This window comes from Bradysia coprophila, unplaced genomic scaffold (genome assembly GCF_014529535.1).
Source record: "Bradysia coprophila strain Holo2 unplaced genomic scaffold, BU_Bcop_v1 contig_350, whole genome shotgun sequence".
NCBI classification, from domain to species: domain Eukaryota; kingdom Metazoa; phylum Arthropoda; class Insecta; order Diptera; family Sciaridae; genus Bradysia; species Bradysia coprophila.
In genome coordinates, this window is record NW_023503608.1 from 2,522,797 (window position 1) to 2,549,285 (window position 26,489).

The 26,489-nt window shown below is 37.4% G+C and overlaps 5 protein-coding genes across 8 annotated transcripts; 2 read left to right on the forward strand and 3 right to left on the reverse strand.

Moving 5' to 3' along the window:
- Window positions 1-374: 374 nt before the first annotated feature.
- LOC119080144 (arrestin domain-containing protein 17-like) lies at window positions 375-2,240 on the reverse strand. 2 transcript variants are annotated; one of them, XM_037188361.1, is made up of 5 exons: window positions 1,692-2,240; window positions 1,426-1,628; window positions 1,171-1,365; window positions 915-1,103; window positions 375-858 (listed from the first exon to the last, which is right to left on the reverse strand). In XM_037188361.1, the coding sequence occupies exons 1-5, from the start codon at window positions 1,978-1,980 to the stop codon at window positions 730-732; spliced, it is 1,005 nt and encodes a 334-aa protein (XP_037044256.1). In that variant the 5' UTR covers window positions 1,981-2,240; the 3' UTR covers window positions 375-729. The 2 variants fall into 2 exon arrangements, with proteins under 2 accessions (XP_037044256.1, XP_037044255.1); XM_037188360.1 differs by having other exon boundaries at window positions 1,426-2,240.
- Window positions 2,241-2,619: 379 nt separating this feature from the next.
- Window positions 2,620-7,420, reverse strand: LOC119080145 (tetratricopeptide repeat protein 37). Its single transcript, XM_037188362.1, has 14 exons — window positions 7,246-7,420; window positions 6,978-7,186; window positions 6,505-6,916; window positions 6,302-6,443; window positions 6,005-6,248; window positions 4,947-5,849; window positions 4,709-4,885; window positions 4,436-4,650; window positions 3,829-4,366; window positions 3,627-3,760; window positions 3,405-3,558; window positions 3,170-3,344; window positions 2,917-3,101; window positions 2,620-2,852 (listed from the first exon to the last, which is right to left on the reverse strand). Exons 1-14 carry the CDS (start codon window positions 7,333-7,335, stop codon window positions 2,693-2,695), a joined length of 3,738 nt encoding a protein of 1,245 aa, XP_037044257.1. The 5' UTR covers window positions 7,336-7,420; the 3' UTR covers window positions 2,620-2,692.
- Window positions 7,421-9,715: 2,295 nt separating this feature from the next.
- On the forward strand, window positions 9,716-11,671 carry LOC119080146 (xyloside xylosyltransferase 1). 3 transcript variants are annotated; one of them, XM_037188364.1, is made up of 4 exons: window positions 9,716-9,986; window positions 10,046-10,628; window positions 10,827-10,968; window positions 11,052-11,671. In XM_037188364.1, the coding sequence occupies exons 2-4, from the start codon at window positions 10,151-10,153 to the stop codon at window positions 11,536-11,538; spliced, it is 1,107 nt and encodes a 368-aa protein (XP_037044259.1). In that variant the 5' UTR covers window positions 9,716-9,986; window positions 10,046-10,150; the 3' UTR covers window positions 11,539-11,671. The 3 variants fall into 3 exon arrangements, with proteins under 3 accessions (XP_037044259.1, XP_037044258.1, XP_037044260.1); XM_037188363.1 differs by having other exon boundaries at window positions 10,063-10,628; XM_037188365.1 differs by having other exon boundaries at window positions 10,078-10,628.
- Window positions 11,672-18,100: 6,429 nt separating this feature from the next.
- On the reverse strand, window positions 18,101-19,749 carry LOC119080147 (otefin). The gene is made up of 2 exons (XM_037188366.1): window positions 19,600-19,749; window positions 18,101-19,512 (listed from the first exon to the last, which is right to left on the reverse strand). The coding sequence occupies exon 2, from the start codon at window positions 19,460-19,462 to the stop codon at window positions 18,317-18,319; it is 1,146 nt and encodes a 381-aa protein (XP_037044261.1). The 5' UTR covers window positions 19,463-19,512; window positions 19,600-19,749; the 3' UTR covers window positions 18,101-18,316.
- A 2,467-nt stretch (window positions 19,750-22,216) lies between these two features.
- LOC119080149 (ribosome biogenesis regulatory protein homolog) lies at window positions 22,217-24,051 on the forward strand. Its single transcript, XM_037188367.1, has 4 exons — window positions 22,217-22,477; window positions 22,549-23,143; window positions 23,207-23,358; window positions 23,781-24,051. Exons 1-4 carry the CDS (start codon window positions 22,329-22,331, stop codon window positions 23,935-23,937), a joined length of 1,053 nt encoding a protein of 350 aa, XP_037044262.1. The 5' UTR covers window positions 22,217-22,328; the 3' UTR covers window positions 23,938-24,051.
- Window positions 24,052-26,489: the final 2,438 nt, after the last annotated feature.

The window sequence follows — 26,489 nt, forward strand, 5'->3', positions numbered from 1 at the left end:
TCATTTAAAATATTAAAAATAACTCCCCTCTGTCTGTGCATTTATTCTGTCGTGGCTGTGATTAGGACACACAATTTCTGTTGAAATCTGTGTACGATATCATATAATTAGGTCAGCTCTCCGTGGTGCCTACAATCAGGGCCGGACTAGCTTAAAAAATATTTCGCGACAATTTTCAAGTCAACAAAGTAATTTTTCTCACATGAAATACATTGTGATTGGAAAGGTATGACGTCTGACGCGTCTGACTATAGGATAAATCTTAACTTCGATCATAATTTGTTTACTCACTGAACGTTTGTACCAAAAAGGTTTCAAAATGGTGTTTGAAATTTTATGACATGAAAAATTTTGTATGGGGAAGAAAACTTAAGAAAATTGGTGATCGGCCTTCAAAGATTTCCAGAGGTCTTTTTGGGCCCACATATTAAACAGCTCAACAATTTCACCAAAACATAATCAGACGAAAAATTTATTGAAAAAATATTGATCAGAATTACCAACGCACTCAAGCATGAGTGAATTGACTGATGTATAAAGTACTGAAATTGGACAGTGTATCAAACAAATTTTGGCACTGTAAAAAACTTTGGAACCATTTTCCATACAAAATAGTTCATATTTAGCAGCTGTCACTCGAAGCACTTTTGCTTGAAGTGCGTTGGAATTAAATACACACACATTAAATACTAATTATTGTCAATGTTGAAGTCTTCCACAGTAGAGTTTTCAAAAGTCATTTGCCAACGGATTTATCCAAGCTGGCACGGTTGGATCGTCTTGTATCGGACCTGAACCGATATTTATGGGTAAATACAGTTCTGAATCCGAGTGGAACCATGGTACCGATACTATAATCTGTTAAAAAAAAATTCACAGAAAATTCTGAGAAATTCAATACTTTTCCTTCGTACTCGAATAAAATAATCGATTTTTATGATGTTGCAATACGTATTCTGACTCGGCGGAACGGTTGGAACCACAATATTCACATCCATCTCTTGTACTTCACCCGGTTTGCATCCTTCTCGATATTCTTGTTTCAAAACGATTTTGTCAATTTTCTTTCGAGAACTGTTTGTGTGAGTATGGTATTGTATTTTCTAAATTTGGAATGGAGAACAAGGAATGATGCTCTATAGAGTCAACAAATAGATTGTCTTCACTCACTTGAATTAACTGTACGGTAAATTCAATAACTGGTTGAGTACTCCTGTTGTTTACATGTAGATGCAAGTCAATGGTCTGTCGTGGTAAATAGCCACAAGACGGAATCTTTGCGACCGTTGCCAATGGATCTGATGGAATGCAGCTTAGGTAGCAGTAGAGATTAAATGTTTTCTGATTGTGGATAGTGACCGGTTCCTGTATTGAGAGGGCAATGAGTTATATCAACGACATTTTAACAAATGAATGAACACCAACGAGCATATGCGGCGTCAGTTCGGATACTCCAATGACGGTAAAGAACTTTTCGAACTCTTCGCTAGACCACAACAAATTGTCGAGAACAGTCTGAACTTTGTACCGAATGTATCCGTATTTCAATTCAAGTGATGATGGAATACAGTGTGGCAATTTGCATTCAAATGGGTAATAGTACAAACCGGGCATCAGCTGAACTGTATCTAATGAAATAACAAAAGAATGCTCATTTGACTGTATCAGGCATTTCGAATACGTTACCATACCATCGCTGTCATGAATCAACTCAATTTTCTTATCGAAAATAATTTCCTTGCCTTTATTCACGTTATCATTTCGACCTCTTGGTTCGATCCAACGTACATAGGCAACACCGAGAACTTTTACAAGAATGTCGCGAACTTTCTTTTTCTCATTCAAAATTAATTGTACCGTGCCACTGATCAATTGACCGGAATAGTAAACGTTCGATGCATTTCCGCACAGCTCAATTGTACATTTGTTCACTTTTCGTTCTGTTAATTCGCTTATTATCCCTTTGACACTGCATCCCATTTGTCTCGATAAATGATAGTTCCACTTTTGTCCAGACAAACACAGTCCTTGCGACTTGCGAATTCTTCGATTCAGGATATAGGACAATGAACGTCATCTGTGTCATTGTACGTCTATGTCATTGAAAGTGAAAATCAAAGAATTCGGGCGCATGCGGGTAATTTTTTTGAATGAATGCAATGAATGGCGCTCTATTGAACTACAGCAAAATGATCTATTAAAACTTACGGTGCGATGTACTGCTCTATGATGCGGTTTCATTTCCTCAAACTGTGTTTGAAGTACTTGGCGATATTAGATTTGGTAAAATTGTTACTTCAATATACAGCAAATCTTGACTTTTCTAATTTTGGTGAGTTTTTTTTACCTCAAAGTCTGTGTCCACAGAGCCCCCAAATAGTGTGAAGGATTTAAGAATTTCTCAGACGGAAAGCATACTTTGAATCTATTACTTCATTTGATCTAAGCATTTTCAAGAGATTGGCTTCAAATCATCTAGTCAGAATCAGTCAAACCTTGTCGTCATTTATGAAGTTGTTATCGATAATCACGGTATAATAGAAAACCATGTGATGTGTGTTCCTCCACTTTAATATTTAATGTTATTGCAATTGAGACAAGGAACAAAAACTCCATTCAATTGAACGACTACGACACGAGTAGCCGAGACACTTTTTATTCAAAAAAATCGACTTTGTTCAAAAGTACATTTTCATTCCGCTGATGAAATGAGAGCACCCCAAGCCTCCCGGCAAGACGGATTTAAGTGAACTGCTTTCTGTGCAAGCTTATTTTTCAAATGTTTATTTACGCCTTCCAGTGCTTCGCTTGCAATCGCCATGGATTTTGCTGCACGCATCGATGAGTTATCGCTGAAACAGACAATTTCGATGTAAAAATAAAAAACTTAGACACAAAAGAGAAACCATTTCGAACCTTTGACGTGATGTCAATTGAAGACATATTGTACTCTGTGCTATTCGACTGGCGGCAATCAAATACTTTTGTGATTTCTTGTAGTTCGAAAGTAGAAAGTTGGCTAGAACGTTTCTCAGCATCATATTTTCCGGATGGATATGCACAGTAGATAGTAGGTATGTTAGTGCCTTCTTCGTCTCTCTCTAATGAATACAAAATTTGTTCCTTTAGTCAATCCCAAAGGTGAATCAAAAATCATTTCATCAAATACCATTTTCAAATAGAATTGAGACTTTAGAAAGGCAATGTGGTGCACCACGGCTGAATTGGATTCATGCGGTTTCAGTTCATCAAGAACTAGTTTCGCCATCTGGCTGTCGTTGTGCAATATGCCCAAAGCGCAACCAGAAAATAAGCCTTCAATCGGTGGATCACTAAGACTGATGCTGCAATATAAGAAGAAAGTATGAAGGGAGCTCGAGGCTTCGGTATGTCGAAACCACTACCATTGGAATAGCAACGTCTTTGCATCGGCTTCTCCTTGAAATTTATATACCATCGCAGCCATGGCAATTAAAATGTAAGCTTTCTCCTGATCGCTTGATGCCAACCAATTCAACGCACTTTCGTAAACGGCATACGATTCCTCGTATTGTTCGGCTGTGTGGTAGAAAGGAAATCAGAGTAGAAATTGGAAATACTCAAATTCGTCTGCATTTCCAACAGACCTTTAAAATGAGCCAAAGCCAGACCAACAGTAGATTTAAGAGTTGCAGTGGCAACAGCATGGAAAGCTTCGTACGCTTTTACCGGTTCATTGTTTTTAAGGAAGGCATAGCCCAAATTGCTCATGATGTTGTCTCTGGTGAAAGTTAGGAAATACGAAAAATTACCGTACTGTACGTGCCATAGACTTCATCATTGGCTCACCTCATCACACCATTAGCCTTTTCACTTGCTCGCTTGTACGATTCGATTGCCTTGCTCCATAAACGTTGACGATAATATAGATATCCCAAGAAGCACAACGATTCCGGCGTTGCCTTATCATCTTCAGCATCACAAAACCAAATTATCGAATCCAATGCTATCGGAATAGCATTCAACTTCTCGATGGTGTAGCGAAACTTTTGATCGGCCATCAAGTCTTTACTGTGCAGCACTGAGCACACCCAGTGCGTAAAGCCGACAGCAGACTCAGATGAATAGCCCAAACTTGTTGAATGCTTGAACAAATCCATAGCTTCGTCTTCTTCGCCGATTCGTTCGGCAATGTACGCTTGGCCGGTCCAAGCATTTATGAATCCAGTATCTGCTTGCTGAGATCGACCAAACGCTTTGTTTGCCAGCTTGATTTGTCCCTGAATTAGATATAAGACACCAAGATTCGTCCAGCTGCAGGCACACTTTTTGTCAATGTTCAGCGCTTTGACGAAGCAGTGCTGAGCGAGTGGAAGATTATTTATTTCTAGGGAAAAGGAATACATCGACTGTCAACAGAAATACTGAAATTTTGAGATTGAAATTTCCCGCTTACCCTTGGTGGTGCAGATGACACCCAGTAAATTCCAGCTTTTCCATCGTGTTGCACATAGTTTGATGGTGTGCTTTGCCGATTCTGCAGCGAGTTCCAGAATTTCTTTTCGATTTGTTGCGTTGCCGTACTTGATGGCACGGAGATAGTAGCTGAGGCCCAGTTCATACCACAGCAAATCATCAGAAGAACGAATTTTGATGGCACGATAATAGACTCTGCAATATAAATCCACTCAAAAATGTTGACCCTGAGAAAACGAGTCTGCAAATTTACCTAGCCGACAACTCAAACAGCTTGTCACCGTCCAGCAAAACTTCTTCATCTTTAACATTGACCAAGAATCCGGGAACCGTTAAAAATGCTTTAGAGTTCGGTAAGCAAGCAATGACTTGAAGAGCACTGGCCAGCATCCGCCACAAACAAGCAAAATTACTTTGTAGCTTTAACGCCCTGAAAACAATGAATGACTTCATGAATATTTGCACGGCTGTGATCTGTTGTGACTGTTTACATTATCAAATATTTTACTGCCTCTTCAGCATGATGTTTACATCGTCCCAGTAATCGCTGAGGTAAATAGTAGTAGCACAATCCCAAGTGTGCTTCTGCCATACCACCTAAACCGGGAACGAATTCCGGTTGCTCCTTCAACAAATCATCGTAACAATCGATCGCCTCTTTGTGAAATTTCAGAATTGTTTTGATGTTCGCCACCTGCAATTTCGGATACAAGCTCAACGGATCGATTTCCGATATTTTCTGATAGACTTTCAGTGCCGAATTGTATGAACCACGTTGAAAGTACGCATCGGCTAATCCTTCCCAACACGACAGATCGTCGGAATCTTCCCGTAATGCCATTCGGAATGCTTGAATCGCGTCGTTGAAGTTTTTTAGCGCCAAGTAATGGAATCCAAGCTGAATACGAGCCCATTTACATTGCTGGCCGGTTATAGCATTAGCGGCCGACTGCAATAGCGTTTTATTTCCATCCCAGTCCATTGTTTGTCGATACATGGCGCTTAGCAATGTTACGCCTTGCTGATGCTGTGGATACAAGTACACACACTTTTCGAAGCATTTTTGAGCTCGAACTTGGTCGTTGCTTGTTAGGTACACTTTTCCTAACCAGAAAAAGCAGTCGCTATTATACGGCTCGATTCTTGTGGCTCTCAGGAAATGTGTCAACGCTAATTCCAGTTTTTTGCTAGTGAAAAGGTACTGCCCGAGCATGAGGTGATGTTCGCATTGGTTGTTATCGTTTGAATTGTTTAGGTGTTCGATGGCTCTGTTCAAGTCGCCATCGAGTTGGTATTTCGTTGCCAGTAAAATGTCGCACTGAAGCGATTCTGTTTGTCGCAGTTGCTCGATAATTTTCATTGATGCGTCTGACTTCCTGCTAAGCAGCAATCCACTGAAATGGGGAAAAACAACTCGGTTACGTGGAAAGGAAGATTGAGAGAACTTTCAAGAAATAACCTTCGGCCCATTAACTACTGTATTGACCACTAAATGAGATACAGACGGCCGGTCAGACCGTATAATTGATAATTTGATAGACAAACTTACGTTGCATGCAGTTCCAAAAACTCAGTCATATTACTTGGCGTTGCACTCGGAATTAGTATCTTGCACAGCTCAACCGCCTCGTCCGTTTTCTCTTTAACATTCTGTCGCAGTAAACTACGAATCAACAACAGCGACGACTTGCTCTGACGTGCAAACAGCTCAGCCAATGAATTAGCACGAAGTTTAATATTGACCAGCGCCAAATATTTCTGGCAGCTGAACCAATCAGGTCGCAGGCCATTAACTGAAATGTTTGATTCAACACTAATTGCAAACATGCAATCATGCCAAACTTACCTTCATTGAGAATGTTCCTGCTTTCAATAAACTCATTCTTTTCCTTGATCAAATAAACTGCGTTCGCAAGCAACGGTATAGCTGTTCGACCAATGCTCATTAAGTGTGTAATGTATTCGAGGATCGGCAATTTGAGATGAGCCTATTCGGGTTCGAATGAGTTTAAAACAAAATGTTGGACCATAATAGTATGGGAATGGTACCTGAATATCGAACGAATCGTCGTCGATTTTGTCCACGTACATTTTGCAAATCCATTCGTAGGCAGTAGGATCATCTGGGTAGATCTCAGTGATTTGACATGAGCGTTGCACAACTTGATCGTTAAATTTCAGTTTGTGCAGTAGCCGGAGCAGTACTTTACACTTCTCCTTATGCGTTGCACCTATCTCACCATTGACAGATCTTTCCAACGCTTCAAGTATCATGTCATTCCATTGGCTATCGAATTCTGATACACGCAATGCGATTTGTGATAGACATTCGTAAGCAGACGAACTCCGATCGGAGAGTTCAGAATCAATTTCCTTTTTAAAGACAACTAGACAAGGATCGACGGACTGCAGTTTTTCCGATACATTCACCAGTTTCTGATGTAGATCTCGGTACTTTTCACTGAAACGAAAGTTCGAATGAAATTACTTCAAGTCCAGAATGTGCATCCTAATACACTTACGGGGTCAGATTCAGTAATTTATCATAGATGTCTGGCAGTTCAGAGTTTTCCGCACAGTTTGCTAAACCCTGAATGGCAATAGTCGGATCATCAGCTGATTTCAATGCAAGCTTCAGATATTTGGCTGCCTGCTGTTTGTCACTATCTTGATAAGCTGCTCCCAATAAAATGAGAGCCATATAGTGATTCTCGTCCGTTTCCAATATTTTCTGAAGCGAATGAAGTGGAACATTAACACTTGAACACGTACACTATGGCAAAAACGTACCGTGCATTTTTGGATAGCTGACGGAAAATCTTTTATTTTGATAGCTTCCCGAGCCTCCTTCAGTGTGTTTTTTATTCCCTTCGAGGACATCTCTGAATAATTCTGAATTAAAAAGGAGAATAACAAACCCGTATCGTAACGAGTGTCGGTGTATTTGAGTGTGTGAGTTTGTTAAAATGTCATTATAGACTGTCAGGACTAGATCACAGCTGTCGGGTGTACTGAACACAGTCCCCAGTAAGCACAACTGCGCATCAAATTTTGAATTCAAGCTCAGTTTCGATGGGCACGACACGACGACACGGATAATGTTAATGAAAGTGAAAAACTTGAAAATGCATGTGCACATCACACTGGCCGGCAAAGCTGGATATAATACAATCAATTCTGCGTTACCGCAATCGACAATTTCGTTGTAGGGTAAGCGTATCAAACCTCGGACAAGAATGAATGAATCCTCCTACTGTTATTTTATTCATAAACGTTTTTTATGAGTGAGAGAACAATAGGTGCCCGATGCGCTGATGGGATCATCAATTATTCTACATTTTCGATTGTAATCCGGTATTAACCACAGGTTAAACAATGAAAAACACAGTGTAATTGTCGATCCCATCAACACAGAATTCATCGTGTGTTTTCGGCCAATCTATCCTTTAACTCGATGCAGCTATTTAAGCACACTTGAATTGACTTGACTTGAGTAACCAAAATATGCTGTGAGCGATCCCATGAGAACATTGGACGTGAGGACTTTGGTTTGAATGTGAGTCAGATCTTAATATACCACCTTTTCGTTCTCCTTGATTACATTCAAAGCACACATTAAAACATCTTCACTCTCCGTGTCCAACTCCCACCTTTCGACCCTTTTGTGTGTTCTGAATGATATCAGTGTAGGGCACACCACTCTGGTCTACTATTTTCTTATATACCACAGAGTACTTACTGTGGTAACTAACTCAACCACCGTCGCACGATCTATTTGGTCGGACTAGCTACTTTATGTAATTTGAAGTGAACTAGTGAGTTTTGAGATCAGCAGGACGAAACGGTGTCTCTAGGTACTCTAGGGCTAACGTGACATGACTGACTAATTGTTTTTTGTTTCGGATTTCGTTAAGTTTCGCATGGACGATTGACAATTTAGAATGTTTCCCTTGTTTGTCAAAATGCGTCACAACATGCATTATGGGAAGTATTCCCGATGGCATAAAGATGGACGAAATTTTCAATTTATAACAAAACATTGTTAAAATACTGCGAAATACTTTCCAATAAACATTTGAAAAATAATAAATAAAATCTCAAATGTCTCACTGTCATTTTTTTCAGAGAATGTCATTGTGAATTTGCAATGACACAATAAAATTCTCAGAAAAATTTGACAGTGAGACATTTGAGATGTGGTTCACTGTACTTTATCATCTTTTATCAATTACCTTTTCAACTTGTCTTTACCTTTTCTGATACTGTTACGCTCTGTACCTTTTTAGTTCCTGCCATAATCGTCCTGTCTCATACATCGTTCCTTCATTAATGATTTTTCACTTGTGTCCACGGTTGACTTTATTTTTCGCATTGCACTTCGAGTGTGGTAAGAAAATCTTGATATGTTCCGATTCTAATCTGATTTATCTAACTTGAAAAATGCACCTGCCCCATTTGGGCCTACGAACTTCGCAGGCCCACTAAACTGTTGAAGAACCAAGCTGTCGACAATGAGGGAGGTGAACCCATTGCCTTTCCTTCTCAATACCAAGGAATATGACGAATGGCATTAATGTAGCCGCACAAGTTATTGTTGGATCGCTCATTTGTCAGTTATTACTTCGCTGTTCTTCATTCATTCTATAGATGAATTGGTTATTGCGTCATCGGCGTGACATCTCCTTTGCCTGGTGCGTCTAAGCCTCAAAACTTGCTTGGCCTCACTCATGTGTTGAACAGGTTTCCTTCAAATCATTAATGGTTCTTCAGTCTAAGTCGCAGCGGGGATATGAGATGCAGCTATTTAAGCACACGATGTGTTAACTTATAACTTCACATTTCACTGGTGCTTAGAAAAGACTATTTTATTTCTTGAGCATAAATTTCGGAAATTTTCTCGTAATTTAGGCCTCGTTCGGGCTCAGATTCGGGCTAGACCTCGCGAAATTGCCTAAACCACCACGTCCACCACAGGTACGTAAATCACTGTTTCAACCGAGGAGAAGTTAATAGTGTATTTTGAGTGCAAAGGGATTTTCTAAACGAACAATTCTAAATTCTAAATTCTCGAACAATTTTCTCAAGACTTTCTCTTATTTTCAAGGACTTTTTAAGTACTTTTAATCTTTTTAAGAATTTTCTTAAAATTTAGGGATTTTCAGCAAATTTGAGGGCAAAGGATTTTCTCAAAGAACCTTGGTTTGATGGGCTTTTGTTCGAAACATGCAAATATTTCCCTTATTTCAGCTCTGCTGTGGAAACGTCAAAGCGCTATTTAAAAATGGTTGTCTCTGTGATCATACACAAACAATAAACAGTGGACTTTTTTCACTCAATTTAGATATTAAACAAACAAAATACAGACCGGAAACAATGAACAATAAATCGATGAAACCTTTAAGTAGTTAATGTAATTAATGTTAGTCCGTACAGTGTCGAATATATTTGAAACGATGGCCTAATTTTCTCGAGTGGCAGCGGAGCGCAAGAAATATAATCCGAGTAAAACAACAACTAAACGAACCGCAGAGGTATAATAAAACGACTGGAATTTGCATTTGAAATATGGAATTGCCGTGTTTGTGTTTAGACTGAATCATTTTGCAGCAATCGCCAATACTGTCACATTCCAATAGAAGTAAATCCCAAACTCACGATTGCTTTTCCGCGGACGATAAAAACTTACATCCTTTCAATGACGATGAACAAGATCCTGTTGGTATTGATTGTTGCCAGCGGTTTTCTTCTGATATTCTACGCCAACAATGACATTTTGACGAGAAAGAAATTGTTTAGCTTATTCCAGTCGGACTACGGACACAACAGTGCATCCAATCATAATGAAACGACAAATTCAGATATACGGCGAGTTAAATATGTACCGAAAAATGCGACCGAATACAACATATTTGTGATATATACGCATGAGACGTTCGTATTGAAAACGAAATTCGAGCTGTTCTTGAAGAGCTTACTGAAGTACGCGAGCATACCGTTGCATCTTCACATAGTCACGGATGAACGAAGTGAATTGTCTGTCGAGGATGTGCTGAAGAAGGAAATAAACGAATACAAAAGGGTGGTCTTTTACACGCTGTACAATATGGCAGATAATGCTGCTAAAATTAGTGATATTTCGAAGGCAATGATGCCTCATTTCAACTCAAATCCTGGTGAGTTTTGTTAGTCGTAATTTTGATAGTACAGCACGAAGCAGTGGTCTTACAGGTTTGACGATTTTATCACACCAGAGTATAGACCATACGAAAAGACTATGTGTTCAGTGTCGTCTTAAGAATGACCCACCCTAATCACTACGTCTATTTGTCGTTATGCAGCCTTTTGATTGTTTCCATTTCTTTACATTTAAGGTTCATACTACAGTGATGCCTTATTTTATCTATCACTTGGCTTGCATCGGATTGTCGATCCCAATATGAGCAAAGCAATTTTAATTGACTGTGATGTGGTTTTTCGTAGTGATGTAAAGCGGTTATTTGACGAATTTGAAAGGTGAGTTTTGTGCTGTCCACGACTCCTATCACCAAACTTTTTCTTTCGATGCATAATTTTCCCTTTTTTCTCCATTTTTTCAGATTCTCAACGGAAAATCTGTTCGGACTGGCACCGGAACTAACGCCTGTCTATCGACACATACTGTACAAATATCGCAGATTCAATCCGAACACGAATTTTGGTAATCCATACTACCCGAATTCAAAATCGAAATCGAAACGGCGTAAGAAGAAGCACGGCTACCCCGGCCTGAATTCCGGCGTTGTGATGCTCAATTTTGATAAAATTCGAAATTCGAAATTGTTCCAAGAAAATTTAAAGGCCGAAAATGTGAATCGTATCGCGAAAAAGTATTGGTTTAAGGGCCATTTGGGTGATCAGGATTACTACACATTGCTGGGCTATGAATTTCCCAGTTTAATTTATCGCTTGGACTGTATTTGGAATCGGCAGCTGTGCACGTGGTGGAAAACTCATGGGTACAGTGAGATTTTCGATGCATTTTTCCATTGCGAAGGTAAAGTGCGACTGTATCATGGTAATTGTAATACTCGCGTACCCGAATGATATGTGCAATAGTTTCAGTCGGATAGTCTACAGGAAAGATCTGAGTCTCTGTTCTTACAGTCGGATGACGGATTGTTGTGTGAGTGGCTAGAACCCGAAGTAGATAACTGTCTCTCTTTAAGATGCTCGATCTTCAATCTGCAACTTTGAGATTTTTCCACTTCTTTTTTGCTCCATTTGATGAGTATGTGTTACCATCCATTTACTTTGTCCGATAAGATCCAAATTGTTTTGACTTTAGAATTTATTTTATTCTAAAGAGACTGAATTATCTACTCCTACTGTCATCCGTCATCCGCCTTTTAATCTGATATCATTTAATTCTGCTCCTATACATAAGTAATCAAACGAAATAGTGCTAGCAAATTAGATGAACCAAGTTCGGAATTTTCCTTTTTTACATTTTATTCAGCTGTCCTGTTTAACTCATTTCAGCTGTAAAACTTTACAAAATATCGTAGCAATAATGGAACTGAAATAGTCTAACTGAAGATCTCACTTATGAATCATAAAACTAAAATTGTATTGAAAAATGTTTAGAAAATATCGAACTTTTGCGAAACGAATAACAAAAACTGGAACTATCATTCAAAGTGATCATCCCAAAAATGATTCGTCTCAGCTAAGACTGATTAAATTAAAGTTAGTCCTAGTCTCTCGCGATAGCTTATTTGTAAATGAATGATTGATTAAGTTCATTTTAAGCAGTGGTGATTTTTCTATGGTCTGCATGCCTAAATAACACGCGGTGGACTTTGAGCCATTGTTACTCAACGAGGTACGAGCTGTCGTTAGTCTTCGAGAACTGAAAACCTTTGAGACTACGATTGCTCGATAGCGACAAATTTATGATCAACAACACGCAGCGATTAGCTAACACGTTGATTAGAATAAAATGGGAAATTAAACTCGCGAAGAGACTTACGTTATCGTTATTTTCTTCACTGTTTTGATTTTTTGAATTCAGCGACTTTTTTGGAATTTTGAAACGGAGCTTTTCCGAACTACATTCTAAAGTTCTCTTTTCGTTCGATACACTGTCACCTTGGGTTGATCACTTTAAATAATGTTCTCAAAAATCCTGGTGTCTCCTTCAATAATATAATAACCAATCTACACACAAAAATGTATCATAGATATTCTAGACAGAGATTTCAGTATAATTTAAATAGTTTAGACAAATTCAAGGCTTATTTTTGTTAAATTAATTTGGAAAATTTCGGTAACTTTTGGTAAACTTTGGCAAATTTTCCCAAATTAATTTACCAAAACTATGCCTTGGACAAATTAACCATATTAACGGTGTAATATTAATTTTAAAACAAATTTATAATGACAACAACTCGAAATAATTAGCTCTCTCAGATAGCTGCCAGTGCAATTTTTATCATTTTTACTTTTTATTTAAGTTTAGTCCTTTATTAAAAACTGATTGCTTTCTGTTTTAGTAAGGCCAGTTTTATTAACGTGTCATTTATAATTCGGTTAGAATTTTTTTATTATTTCAAAAATGATTAAAATGTCTTCCTGCCAGCAAAATGTATTCTATTGTAATCGCAATTAATTATAAAAATTTAAAGAAATGACGAAAACATTCCCTGAAATGAAATATATAAATAAATATTCTAAATTATAATTTATAATAATTGCATCATATATTGCCATTTTTTGTGTCAGTACGTAGTTTTAATTTATATATTTTGATTTTTATCTATTGTAAAATATATTTTATTTATATATCTGTCTACCCTTGCAGAACCTGTTAAAAACAAAGCGATAGTTAATTACAAAACAATAAACGTATCAATATGAAATTCAAATATAAAGAAAAATCGTTTTCTCTTATCGCTAGTCATCGACATCGTCACTCAATCAAATTAATCTGAATCTTTGCTCAGACCTACTCATACAGTGTTTAAGGAGAGCGATTTTTGACCACTTTGTTTAAACTGGTCTCGGGGTCACACGTCAAAATGAGAGAAATCACATACAAATTTAAACTGGGCTCAACTCTCAATTTCTTTTTTCATTGATGAATATTTGACAGCTGACCCCGAGCCCAATAAAATTTAACTGGTTTTCGCTCTCTTTAAACACTGTATAGTATCATTCATGTAAAATGAATTTTTACCTCGTCCAAAATCAGGTGACCGTTTGAATGAATTAAGAATAGTTCAGCGTGTAAAGAGGAATCCTTTGATATTTTTGGCACTATGAGCAATTTTCATTTGAGAAATTTCGTGCGCCCTAATATTAAACTTAAGACCAGGTTGTGGCGTTTACTATCGTTGCACATGCAAGGCGCCTTAATCTGGCCTTACAGCTAAGTATACAGTCAGCCGTGAGATGAAATTTTTACAGAAAATGTATGGACTTTCTGTCACTTTTTTCGGCAGCAGTGAAATATTGAGAGGTAGTTCCGGTAGTTCAACTAGTTCATACATTTTCTGTCAAAGTTTCATAGCTTAAAGGGGACAAATTACGTCAAAAAAAACCGCGCACTCTCATGTTTCAGTGCCCTGGGCAAGTCTACAATTTACACACTCAGCGTATATGTATGCTCAAAGCACCTAGCAGGGTAATAGAGGATTTTACACGTCAAATAGAGTAGTTTTTTGATACCAATAATACCATTAGCAGCCTTAATGGTAATTTTTCAATGACATTATGAAAAAAAGGTATGCAAATATTCGCATACTTCGATTAAAGTACTACTTTATTTGTTTCTATTACCCTGCTAGGTGCTTTGGTATGCTAAATTGGTGGTGGATACTCCAATTTTACCATTTAACTGTTATCGTCAGCGAAAGTGCTACAGTCGACGACTTTTAAATAAGTGACTCATTTTGTTTCCGCTGATCACTCATAGAAACAAAAGTGTAAACGCAAAGCACCTAGCAGGGTAATAGAGGATTTTACACGTCAAATAGAGTAGTTTTTTGATACCAATAATACCATTAGCAGCCTTAATGGTAATTTTGCAATGACATTATGGTGAGTTAACCCAAAGTATATAAACACTGAAGGTAGCGCATATCCGCAAAAACATGCGAATCCCTACTTTGAGGTGAATTTATTGTATATCAATACACATGCGTACAACATGCTGTAAATATATGTATTGGCGTCATACGAAATTCACCTTAATGTCGGGATGCGTATTTCTTGCTATTCCCTGAGGGACTGCGCTACCTTCAGTGTTTATATACTTTGAGTTAACCGATCATTTTTTTCTTCATAGAAATTTACAAGGACAACTCAAGATCACTTTTCCACTAGGTCAACTCTTCATTATTTACCTTCCTCGTTTTTACGAGCGAAATAGTTAGACACACGTGCGTGGTAGTGGTGTCAAACCGTTTAAAGATGGAAAAAAACATAATTGTTGGTTCGAGTAGATCATCTGAGAAACAGTTGAAATAAGATGCGTCACTTATTTCAGAGTCTCCGACTGTATTACTTTCCTATGACAAATTGTCCAATTGTTTTCATGTTGCAACTTCACCTAAAACTGAGAAATTAGTTGCTATAGATAGATAATCTTAGGAATTGTTCTAAATACGAGAACGCAGACTAAGACAGTCAATTAGCGGTAATTTTGTAAATTCCCATTCGGAATTGATGTACCGTCTCTGCAGCAAATTTCCCCTTTTCAAGCGTTTGCCACATCTGTGCAGATTTCGTGCAAACCTTCACAATGCTTGTTTGCAAAACTTTCGATTTGCACTTCCATGAATAAAAATGTTGACAAGAGGTCAGTTCAATTTTGAAAAATTAGTAAATGGATCAAATGTAAGCTCGAACATTCGGAAATCTGACTCTTCCTTCGTACTCCGTATTGCGAGATGATTTTTTTTTTAACCCGAGTAAAAATGAAAGTCTGAAAGGTTCGAAAAGAGACGTCTCACGTCTCACAATACAAAGGATTTGAGACCGTGAGACGTCTCTTTTCGAACCTTTGAGACTTTCATTTTTACTCGGGAAGTTTTTGCTTAGTGAAGATTTCTAATCGCTCAAACGCTTAGACGAATTATACGCCTACATATGTTGGTGTAAAGTTGTACGAAATATGACTATTACAGGGATTCCACGCAAAATTTGAAGTAAAAAAGTGGAAAAGTGAGTAAAAATAACGAAAATAGTTGCTGGAAATAGTTGATTTTCTGGTGAAAAAGTTGGTGGAAAAGTGAGTTTTTAGGAACTTTTTAACCCAATTTTACGAGAAGTCAAAGATTATTTTACGAGTCAGTTTTTCCGGGATGAAGCCATAGGTGATTGAATTGCAGATAACTTTAATTTCACCAAACCAAATAGTTTTTAACGACTTAGCAAAATATTTTCAAATAAAGGAAAGTCTGCCTCCAATGAATTTTCAAAGACTTTTATCAAGTGTGGAAGAGGAGGCAGGAGGATACGTCCAACTCCTATGCAGTCATGAAAGCCGACCTTTTTCTTAAAGTCGGCTAAAGCCTCGGCTTGGGGTGTTGATGACGTTGTTGAGCTGTAGTATCTTCAGCAATCCATTAGATATCAACTAGAGGAATCATTTTTTGAAGGTTTTAGCGATCGGCTGCATACAAAATTAAAGGTTTTTGGTCGGCTAAGGCCATTTTTTCGTATTTTCCCTAAAAAATGGCCTTAGCCGACCTATAACTTTTAACTTTGTATGCACCCCCGACCTATAACTTTTAACTTTGTATGCACCCGATCGCTAAAACCTTCAAAAAATGATTCCTCTAGTTGATATCTAATGGATTGCTGAAGACACTAAAGCTCAACAACCGTCATCTACACCTTAAGCCGAGGCTTTAGCCGACTTTAAGAAAAAGGTCGGCTCTTATGACTGCTACTATGCTGACAAATCAGCATTTACAAAAATGTGAAGCATAAAAGTTCGTTACTCAAATACCACAAATTCGTTTGTCGAAAGAGGCTTAACGTTGAACGCCTTTTGCATTTTTGTTACTGTCTTAAAAACGTAGGATGTTAAAATTTCTGAGGCTAGGGAAAGGCTAGGTCGACGGAATTTTCGTTTTCAGAATTATACCTCTTGGATGAAGTTCTCTTCCGGTAATTTTTATGTCAATTCTATTTTTTTAATCTATCTTCAAAATGATGTTAACACTATTATAAAGACTTCCGGATGCTGGCTATAAACAAAACTACAGCCTTCAGTTTCATGTCAATATACTGGAGCCTAAGGTTTGTTACGATGAATGGAAGGATTGCGCAAATGACTTAGTGCAAGTTATACATTAAGCGCTTTTAAGTTATAAGCCATGCTCATAAATTATGTAACACAAAAATCTGGAGTTTGTCGACGCGAAATGTATGGGAATTTAAAAAAATGTTCCCCTCATAAATTGCAACTAAATTTTTAAAAACTTAAAAAAATATCAAAAATGTCGAGGTTGATCAAAGTTTTAGATGTTTTGTAAATTTACCTATAACTTATAAGAGCCTGACTTAAAACTTATAGGCGCCTAACTTATAACTTCGACGAATTTATTTGTGCAATCCTTCTAATAAAATTAAAAAGAGATGCACTTATACAGTTTTCGATTCTTTGAGTCTTGTTTTTGTGCCCGAACTCGTAACATCATATCGCCACTTTTTCTTGATGTTTTTCAAGTTTTATCTAACTTCACTTGACCTAGCAGATTACCTGGAAAGTTTGTGTGAATGTTTGAGGCTACCTGAAACTTGACCTGACAGGTTTGAGTGAAACCACACAAACCAGGTTCTTTTATCTAGGTCCTATTACCTGTACAGATTTGAACTTTCAGGTCGAACTACATTTAAGCCGCTGTTTCGCCGGTCGACCCATTTAAAGCTTTATTTTTCACATTGGAGTAAATGACACTTAAAACAGAAAGGTTGAAACCATAGGTAAAAGGTGCATTGATGCATAAAATATTCATCCAATGGTGCAAATACTTAGCGGAGATACGTAAGTTCATCTTAGACAATACTAAAGTGAAAGAATACTCTTGTAAAATGTTTTTGCAACGGACTATATACTACCCTAGAAACTTTTAAAATAAAAATATTCTAGCGCCGCAGGCGAAATTCTACAATTCTAACATGTTTTCTACTCTACTTTAATTGATTTAAAAAAAAGTGAGTAAAGGGTCTGAAAATAGTTGAAAAAAGTGAGAAATCAAGCAAATAGTTCCTCACTTTTTCAGATTTTGAAAATAGTTGAAAAAAGTGAGAAAAGTGAGTGCGTGGAATCCCTGTATTATACAAACTGATGTAGGGGCCACTTTTCACCGTACGTAATTCCTGTCTAGGTATGATTAATCTAAGGTCACACGTACTTTACCGTTTCATCGATACTTCATGAATTCCTAATGATTGACTTAATTGACTTTCAAACCAATTGAACCAATCCGAATCGATCATGAAGTTGAAGAATCTAACTCCCCTTCATGTTTAAATTTCTGTAATTTTTTGAGGTCACAGCAGATCTACCTCTTGTATCGTAGTGAGTGGATTTTCAGCCTATGTCTAGATCGCAGTCTTAACTCAGCTGACTTGATTAAAATATCAAAAATGCAAATTTCAGTTAAATTACAAGATTTTATTTATGGACAACTTGACAAGCCAATGTTTTTACATATTCAGAAAATGGTACAATGAACTAAAAGCAGTTAATGTAACAAAATGTCCCGTTAAACAAAAAACTAGTGAATCAACCACCCCACTTGAAAATATAAAACACTTTTCATCGAATAGTCATTTAAATGAGAATTATAACGTATAACGTCGCCGTCCATTATGCCATGATAAAAAATACGTAAATAAAGACAACAATCATCAATAAACTTCCAGCCAAAATGAAAACACCGAATTTCCGTCCGAATGCGATGACCAAATTCGAAAACGATTGCCACAGTGAATCGTCAGCTTGATGATGATGTTTGACATCAGCAATTATTTTTCGGTGCAACGGCTCCGGTCGCAATTGGGACAGACGCTTTGTGAAGTCACTTAGGTATGGTGCATCAATGTCGGAGTGCTCTGTGGCACTGTCGTCGTCGAATCTTTGCGTCGAAGAGAATGCACTGGCTGTGTAACGTCGGTTCAAGCCAGAACTTGATGATGTCGTGTAAGTGGGAACGATTGGTTTCGACAGTGGAGCCTTGAATGGTACGTCTCGGTAATTTTGTTCGAAAGATGGCTGGTACGATGTTGGCTCGTAACTGGTGGTGTGCGTTGTAGTGCGTCTGAGTGCGGATTGATAAGATGACGTTTTCGGCGGCGAGATATTCTTGAATCCATTGGTCGGCAACGTTGGATAAATGTTGTTTTGCACAGTGGTTGCAGCTCCATTCTCTTCGTCATCATATCCTTCTTCTTCTTCCTCCTCCTCAGTACTTTCAACGATCAACATTGGTTTTGCTACCTCGGTCTTGTATGACGTAACAACAGTTTGACTTTTTCCCAGCGATGGTGATCGCGTTGCGCGTCTTGGCGGGACGTACGCTTCTAGAACAGGATCTTCATCCAATTCAACGATATCGATCTCAGATGGCGCAACGGCAATTGATGATGCAGCATTGCCGTTCTCGCCGAAAGTAGGCGTTATGCGTCCTGATCGTCTCATGTTTTGTTTGGGTCTAGCTATCGGTACGATATCCTCGACAGCCATCGGAGTAGCATTGATCGTATTGCGTCGGTTGGCAGGTTTTTTGGCTGTTTTTGATGCCGATTTTTCGTCTTCAGTTGGAAGCTTTGTTACATGCATCGTTTCTCTGCGGGATGCAGTCTTTTGACCTTCAATTGTCTTCCGAAGCCTGTTCAACAGAACATTACGAGTCGAGTTTGTGACAGGCATACTTCCTAGGCCGACAGCAAGCAAACGAGATCGTAATTGATCGTTTGTTAGGCTGTTTAAATCGTCTTGCGCGGCTGAAGACATGTCGTGTATTGGAATTTTCGATTTTAGCCAAGCGACAAAGGAAACCTAACCTAGAAAATGAATTTGACTTTGTGATGAAATCCGATTAATTTAATGTTCGCCAATTAAACGGCAATAACTATTCGTTCCACACGTACTTGGTGTTGTCTCAATAAAGGAATATCAGATTTCCAGACAATAACAAAAAAACGACTATCAATAAACAAACGAATCACTTCGATAACTTCAACGGAAAAATTTCAACGCACAAATAAATTTTATGAAAACATCGCAGAAAATGAAAGTGAAGGACAAAGTGGAACAGTGTTGCCGGTGTTGCCAAAGAAAATTTTAAACATAGAAGCTGTCAGTTTCGCCTTTGAGAATGTACTAGCGTGTCACTTCTATGATCTTATTTTGAAAATAAATTTTGCGTTTTGTTGTGATCAAAAATACTAATAAAATCGTTTGGAGAGGCATATACAATGCAATGACAATGTCATTGATACAATGTGAATATTATTCATACCATGCTAGTTAATTGTGTTATTCGTAGAATTGTATATATTGGCACTTGAGATGCACTGCATTAGCAAAGATAACAGATTGTCATGTCATTTTTTATATATTTTTATCATATCGTGATCTTTGCAAATGATGTTGCCAGATTGTACCTCAAGTGTCAATAGTAAAATTAAAATTTTTGACTGCTCATTAACGCAACTACAAGTCATGTCGAATTTTTATATTTTCACTGAGCCAATATTTTTTCAATGAAACCAGGTATATAAGTACATATTGATCGTATGAAACCAGGTGACTAGGTGTAAATACGGCCAAACATGTTTGGTCGAATGTCAAAGTTTTTTCAAGGCCCTATACTGTTGGAGAGGTAGCGTCCATCGCTATTTCATTATATAAGCAGTGACACCCAATGTCATATCGTCCAAGGCTAATAGACCTTAAGTTGAAAAAAAGACTAGATGGTCTGGGGGGCTGAATTGACAGCTGACAGCTGTAATCGGTTCGCTTTTCATTATTTTCGTTCACTTTCGTTAATTAAAAAGTTAAAGTGAACGAAAATAGTGAAAAGCGAACCGATTACAGCTGTTAGCTGTCAATTAAGCATCCCAGACCATCTAGTCTTTTCTTTTGTTCGAACTTGCGGGAAGTTTCAAATGAAGTAGAAATTCTTTTGTGTACACGTTTGACAGCTCCCTCAAGTTCTTTTCAAAGTTTAAATCAAAGTTCCTCTTCAAGACACTTCCCCGTCATAACGGGATTGGTATTTTCGAATAAAAATAAAACGAAGATATTGTTATGACTACATAGTCTACGTAATGATTCATTGTGTCAGTCAGTTGGTGAGTGTCACAAAATAGCGGAATTTGTCATATTTGTCATAATCGGAACCAATTTACTCGAAAATGATGTTTCAATTATAGAGTGTTATGATGAAAGAGAAGAAGATATTTTGACAAGTACCCCAAGGCAAGTTAAAATAAACTGGTCTTCTGTCCTCTCGCTCTCAACGTACCACGTTGAAAGAGAAGCAAATACTTTGACAAGTACCCCAAGGCAAGTTATAATAGCTAGTCTTCGGTTTTCTCGCTCTGATCATAACAGTCTATAGGTCATTGGACGCAGTAGTAGTTTTTTTCAAAATCAATCAAAATGTAATAGAACGCGCAATACTTTCCATCGTTCAGTATAAAAAGCAAATTTCGTATGTAGAATAATTGTTTTTTGCTTATAAAAATTTCAATTTGCATATAACGCGGACCTTCTACCACTTATAATTAGAAAATTCAATTTCATTTTGAAATAAATTACTTACTTATTCAAAATAATTGCGGCTTGTCAACTTTCGGCACCCTGGACTTTACTTAAATAGTCGTGGAATGTCTCCAAATAAATTTCTAAAAATCTAAAATTCAGTTTTGGATTTTTATAATTTTATTTGGAGGCATTCCTCGACTATTTAAGTAAAATCCAGGGTGCCGAAAGTTGGCAAGCCGCAATTAATTTCAATGAGTACCATTTCTTCGAACGAAAGTTGACGTTTTATACTGAAATGAATGTACGCAAACGTCGCCCTATAGTATGTGAACTGAGTCCATGCCGTATTGATAGACATGTAACCTCCAATTAAACAAGCTTAAATTACTTGAAAGTATCATTCCCAATTTTTAGATAGATAGATAAAATCTTTATTTAAAGATGTTCTGCTCCTATCGGAGTTGCTATTTACTACACAGAATAATGTATCATTTAAAACTTATTGAAAATATTCCGATTGATGTTTTTGGTTCTTCAATCACTTTATTAGTTTAATAGATGGTGATGTAAAATTCGCAATGAATCTTTCAGAATTGAAATTAAAATTCCTTCAAAAGTTTGTTTTTGAATTTTGATTTTTGAATGTTTGATGTAAATTCCTCTCGCACCAAAGAATAATCCAATCACGTCCCAATGTTTGACATTCGGAAATCGTTCTTTGTATTTCGGTATCGTATTAAGATAATGCTCTCGCTTTTCTGTATTTATTTCTTCTGCTTGTGATAATGTTTTTTCCCATCTGATTGTCGGATCAAGAATGTAACCAATTTTTCCGTTTTTTGATATTGCTACGATGTCTGTGAATCTTGAGTGTTTTAAGAAAGAAAAAGAGTTTTAAAAAAATATTGAATTAGTTTAAATTCGAATCTTTACGCTTTTTTCGTTTTCTATTTGTGTGCTGTACTAGATCTACGAAGGAGAAAAATCATCGCAACCGGTGACATTTGGTAGTTGAGGTTATGTGTCAATCTTCACGTGTAAAAACATTGTATTCAAGTCACTACAAAATAAAACTCTGGTTTTTACATTTTCTACCGCACCACAAACCATGGATATTGTTAAGGAAGTTCTCGAAAAAGAACAGAAAGACTTAGAAAAGTTTAAATCGATTCAAGTGGAAAAACATATTGAATGTAGAACCGATTTGGGTTTATTAATGTGTACAGATCCGAATGAATTGGACGAAAAGGTTTTGAAGTAAGACTGTGTTAAACAAACGAAAACTGTGCATTTTGTAACTAATTAATTTGTTGTCTTCAACCAATTAGGTCGGACAAGGAAAAGTATTTGTTGGACTTAACGAGAGACAACGTTCAAATTTTGCTAAATCAAATTTGGGAATTGGAAACTGACCGTGTCGAAGAGTGTATCGTTGCCAAACTGCCGCCTCCCGCATATATTTTACCTCGTTCACGGAAATGTCCAGTCGAAAAACAGCTGACCAAATGGGAGAAATTCGCTAAAGAGAAGGGCATCAAGAAGACGAAAAAAGACAAAAAAACATTCGACACCGAGTTGGGCAAATGGGTACCGACATATGGATTCAAGCGAGCCCAAGCCGAAAAGGACAAAACCTGGGTGCTGGAAGTGCCTAAGAATGCCGATCCGATGGAAGATCAATTCCAAAAGAAATTGGACATGCGAAGTGAAAAGGTGGCCAAGAACGAGGTGCAACGAATGAAGAACATTGTGCGTGCGAAAAAAATTGAAGTTCCACGTACCGGCTATTTGGGACCAGAGGCAGCGTCTGCAACAGAATTACTTACCGCCGCCACGATAGCCAAATCATCGACAGCATCGGTGGGCAAATTCCAGGAGAAACTTTCAAAAGAAAAAGTCGCTCGTGGCATCGGTGTCAAAGAAGTGAGTCGAATTAATGCCCAGATCTGGATCGGTTATTGAAAACGTCTTGCTTTGTAATTTCAGCTCATTCCAGGATCGAAGCGTAAGGCCTCGCACGTTACTGAAGTTCCAGAGAATGTTCAAAATCTCGAGTTGATCAACAGCGTTTTGAATAAAAAACCGAAACTGGACGTGGATAAGGCAATTTCCGTACAGAAACGGGAAGCGAGAGAAGAGTAAGTTTATATGGCGATGTGGTACTCGTAGGATAACTAATGAATCCACCGACTCTAGAACTAACGATTCGATCAGATCTTATCTGAGCCCGAATTTAAGATTTCAGGTTCAATCTCAACGAACCTGAAGGCGAAATCTGTTACTTCAGTTTTGGTGAACGGAAGTCGTGTTTCGATTAGCCTCAAAATTTGCTCTACAAATTTTAGGGTATTCTGAAACTGACTTGGATTCACCAGACCTGATCTGACATAATATATTTCGGTATCATACATGTGGAAACCGATCTGAATTTTGAGTGAGATCTTCTCGGATCAGTTCGATTCCGACCTATTCTCTGAGCTTTATATAGAACCTCACTCCTGTTAATGTCCTCTTGTCGTCGAAAGCCAATTTTTGATTTTGATTTTATTTTCTATTTCAGACGTGAAGCGAACCCTCAACAAAAGAAAGGCAAAAAGGGCGGTGGTAAGCGAAGTAAGAAAGGCGGTAAAATTCGTTCAGCTAAAAGTAAGAAACCGAAAGCTGGCGGTGGTGAACGTGATCCGAAAAAGAGAGCCGGCGGACGTAAACGACGCTAAATGCATGCATTATGGAGTCGTTATATACGTTTGTATAATTGAAATTTTTATGGTGGACAAATGTTTGTAAAAATAAGCGAGTCTTTTAGGTAAATAAAAAAGCGATTACCTTAAGCGTTGGCAGTTTTCTTACTCATACAGTTTCATTGACATCCCGAAAACAGTTCCATTGACACTACCTCCCCCAACAGTATGCAGTCTCGCGAATCAAACACACATCCCTACCTTTTTCATTATTTTTCTCTGACACCGTATGAACTTTGTGTTTGCCATAATGGACTTGCAATGGTCGTCGGCAACGACATGAGGGAGTCGTCGGTAATGCTATGTTTACCTGCCTAGAATGATAATCTCGCATTTATTCTGTAGGACAAATTTGTTTATATCGATGTATCCATGTATCCATGTGAACTACTTCCATTCAACTGTTTGACCAGCTGATCCACGTAAACAAATCATTTTTATCTACTCTGGAGTAGAGCTGTGACATCCATAAGTGGACTTATGGATTAACATTTTTATTAAACATTTCTTTTTTAAATTTGGGCTAGAAAACTTTTTGAAGCGGAAAAGAAGTCACGAAAAAAAAGAAAGAAAGAAATATTGGAAAGAAATATCAAAAGAATTGCCAAAGATTAGAAGGCAAAGATTATTATTTTCAAAAGCCTCGTTGTCGGAAAAAGCTAGGAACCGTCATCTTACGTATTTCTAGTGACGGCTTTCACGAATGTCAGTCATTTTTACTTCTACTTCTTCAGATATAATCAACAACTCTGCATGGAAACACTTTCACTAACTGTCCTACATTTTTAACGAATGCTATTTACTTCGACTCGCAAAACTCTGAGAGTTTACCGAAAAAGCCAACATTTTATCTGCAGCAGGTCCACAGATAAACGCAAAATAAACAACCTATATCATTCTACGGCCGACGAGCACATTTTTAGCTTACTACGAGGAAGTGGTGTACATCCAGCCATTATAACGCACTGAAAAAAACAGTTGAAAATCTTACCTGCAGCAGGTAACTTTGTCTCCAGGTAATCTAGAATAGCTGCTAAATACAGCTATAGCATTTTTTGTATGAGGCGCTAAGCTTTTGGCATCTCGTCTAAAAGGCTTAATAAATTTCAACATCGTCAATCAACCGGATGCCATCAATTAGGTTCATTAACATAAACGTGATCCGAAAAAGAGGATCTTTAAGATTCTTTAAGATGGACAAATGTTTGACAATAAAAAAGCCATTACCTTAAGCGTTGGCATTTTTCTTACACAACCTTCGTTCGATTTCATTGACCAAAATAGAAAGGAAAGGGATGACTAGCCTATTAGATGTATCATAACCAATAATTGCTTGAAATATGATGAAAAATCCATTTTCCATTCAATGTGAAATAGCGCCGAATAAACCGACCTTGGAAGGTCGGTTTATTCGGCGGTACATTTCAGTTGATGGAAAATTGATTTTTTTTGTATTTTCAATCATTGACTAGCCTATTAGATGTATCATAACCAATAATTGCTTGAAATATGATGAAAAATCCATTTTCCATTCAATGTGAAATAGCGCCGAATAAACCGACCTTGGAAGGTCGGTTTATTCGGCGGTACATTTCAGTTGATGGAAAATTGATTTTTTTTGTATTTTCAATCATTGACTAGCCTATTAGATGTATCATAACCAATAATTGCTTGAAATATGATGAAAAATCCATTTTCCATTCAATGTGAAATAGCGCCGAATAAACCGACCTTGGATAAGAGACCAAAAGACTTGTCGTTAAGTAAAATCAAATTTTTATTTCTCAAAACATTTTAGGTTTTTCTTCTTTGAATTTTTTTACTTTAATAAAATTCGTCTCTGGGGAATCATTGTTACAGAACGGTAAGGCACAATAAATGTAATGTGTAACATATGGTTATACAATCGAACTCATGTAAGGGATACAAACGGATGGTATTTTCTCAGTGTACGAGCAGCCCTGACACAATTGCCGGAATACCCGACTCGACATGTGTTCGTTTGTACGATATTTTACATTGTGTACGCTCTGTGTAAGTTGAGTTTTCATTGTCTAAAATGGAAATGTTCACTTGATGGTTATCTTTTGTGTGCAATATGCAAATCTACAAAAGGAACGAGACTGATCAGTATAAGGAAGTAATGCCATTAAATGCGCGTTCCCAACTTTTATACAAAATTAATTCATCTTCTACGTAAATCAACGTAAATTTGTGCATGGAAAAAGGGACTCGTGCATTTGTATTGACCAGCGACTATTTTTGAGAAAACAAATTGCAAATTCTTTCCGTTTTTTCCAAAGTTTATGAAAAATGTTAAAAAACTTGGGAAAATGTTTTCCTGAAAATAGCTCTTGGTATTGACACTACCTCCCTCAACAATATGCAGTCTTGCGAATTGAACACACATCCCGACTTTTTTTCATTATTTTTCTTTGACACTTTTGGACTTTATCTTTCCCATAATGGGCTAGCAATAGAGTGTTTTACTTCGGACATTTGGCACAGCTTTAGTTGTGGTATGATTG